The sequence below is a fragment of the Merops nubicus genome, unplaced genomic scaffold (genome assembly GCF_000691845.1).
Source record: "Merops nubicus isolate BGI_N331 unplaced genomic scaffold, ASM69184v1 scaffold26103, whole genome shotgun sequence".
Classification (NCBI taxonomy): Eukaryota; Metazoa; Chordata; class Aves; order Coraciiformes; family Meropidae; genus Merops; species Merops nubicus.
The window spans coordinates 2865-3699 of NW_008598623.1; the positions used below are offsets into that span (position 1 = coordinate 2865).

The 835-nt window shown below is 66.6% G+C and overlaps 1 protein-coding gene across 1 annotated transcript in view; it reads right to left on the reverse strand.

Annotated features, from left to right (window-relative positions):
* TJP3 (tight junction protein 3) overlaps window positions 1–835 on the reverse strand; it is a gene marked incomplete at both ends in the record, with an annotated part of 4679 nt that overhangs the window by 2799 nt on the left and 1045 nt on the right. Inside the window, 3 exons of the mRNA XM_008937124.1 lie at window positions 120–184; window positions 385–472; window positions 559–721. Coding sequence (XP_008935372.1) covers window positions 120–184; window positions 385–472; window positions 559–721 — 316 coding nt within the window. The remainder of the gene's footprint in view (window positions 1–119; window positions 185–384; window positions 473–558; window positions 722–835) is intronic.

The window sequence follows — 835 nt, forward strand, 5'->3', positions numbered from 1 at the left end:
TGGCCAGAGCAGACGAAGCAAACCAGGGCAGCTCTGCCAGGGGGGCTGGAGAGCAGAGGTGCCCAGGAGCCCGGAGCTCGGTGCCCTGAGCTCCTCTGGCCTGATCTGAACTCGCTCACCAGGGCCCCGAGCGTCATCCCCGGTCGTGTCGGCTGCAGGGTCCCTGTTCAATTGTCTCCTCTCCCTGGAACAAAATCGGGGCAGGATTTAGGCAGGTCACGGAGGCAGGGGCTGGATGGGCACAGGCAGCAGTGCCAAGTGGGCAGCGGGGACAGGGGGGCACAGCGGGAGCTCAGCAGCAGCCCCACCTCCAGGGTGAGCTGGGAGGGAGAACAGGGGGGAGCTGGTGTGGGAAGGGGCTCCTGGGGGCAGAGCCCAGCTTACGGTGCTGAGTTCACCGTGGCGGCGGCTGGAGGGGGCGAGGGCTCCGGGGATGGCGGGTGGGACAGTTCAGAGTCGATGTCAGAGATCTCTGCAGCAACAGGAGGGAAGACCCCTCGGTGACCATCCCGTCCCTGTGCTGAACGTGGCCCCGGTGCCACCCCCGTGTCCCCTCACCGTCCAGCGGGGAGCTGTCGCTCTGGCTCTCCTCTGGGTCGGGGATGTTGACCAGGAACTGCCGGTGGTCCCGGAGCACCAGCAGGGTCAGGATCCCCTCCGTCCGCTCGATGAGCTGCTGGGTGTCAGCCAGGGACATGTCCTCACTGGGCACCCCGTTGATCTGGAGGGGGCAGAGTAGGAAGCCCCAGAGCACTCACTCCAGGAAAGCCACCCCAGGACAGCCCCTCTCAAACTGGAGGCTCCAAGTGCCACCTTCCTGCTCCCTTCCCAGCCC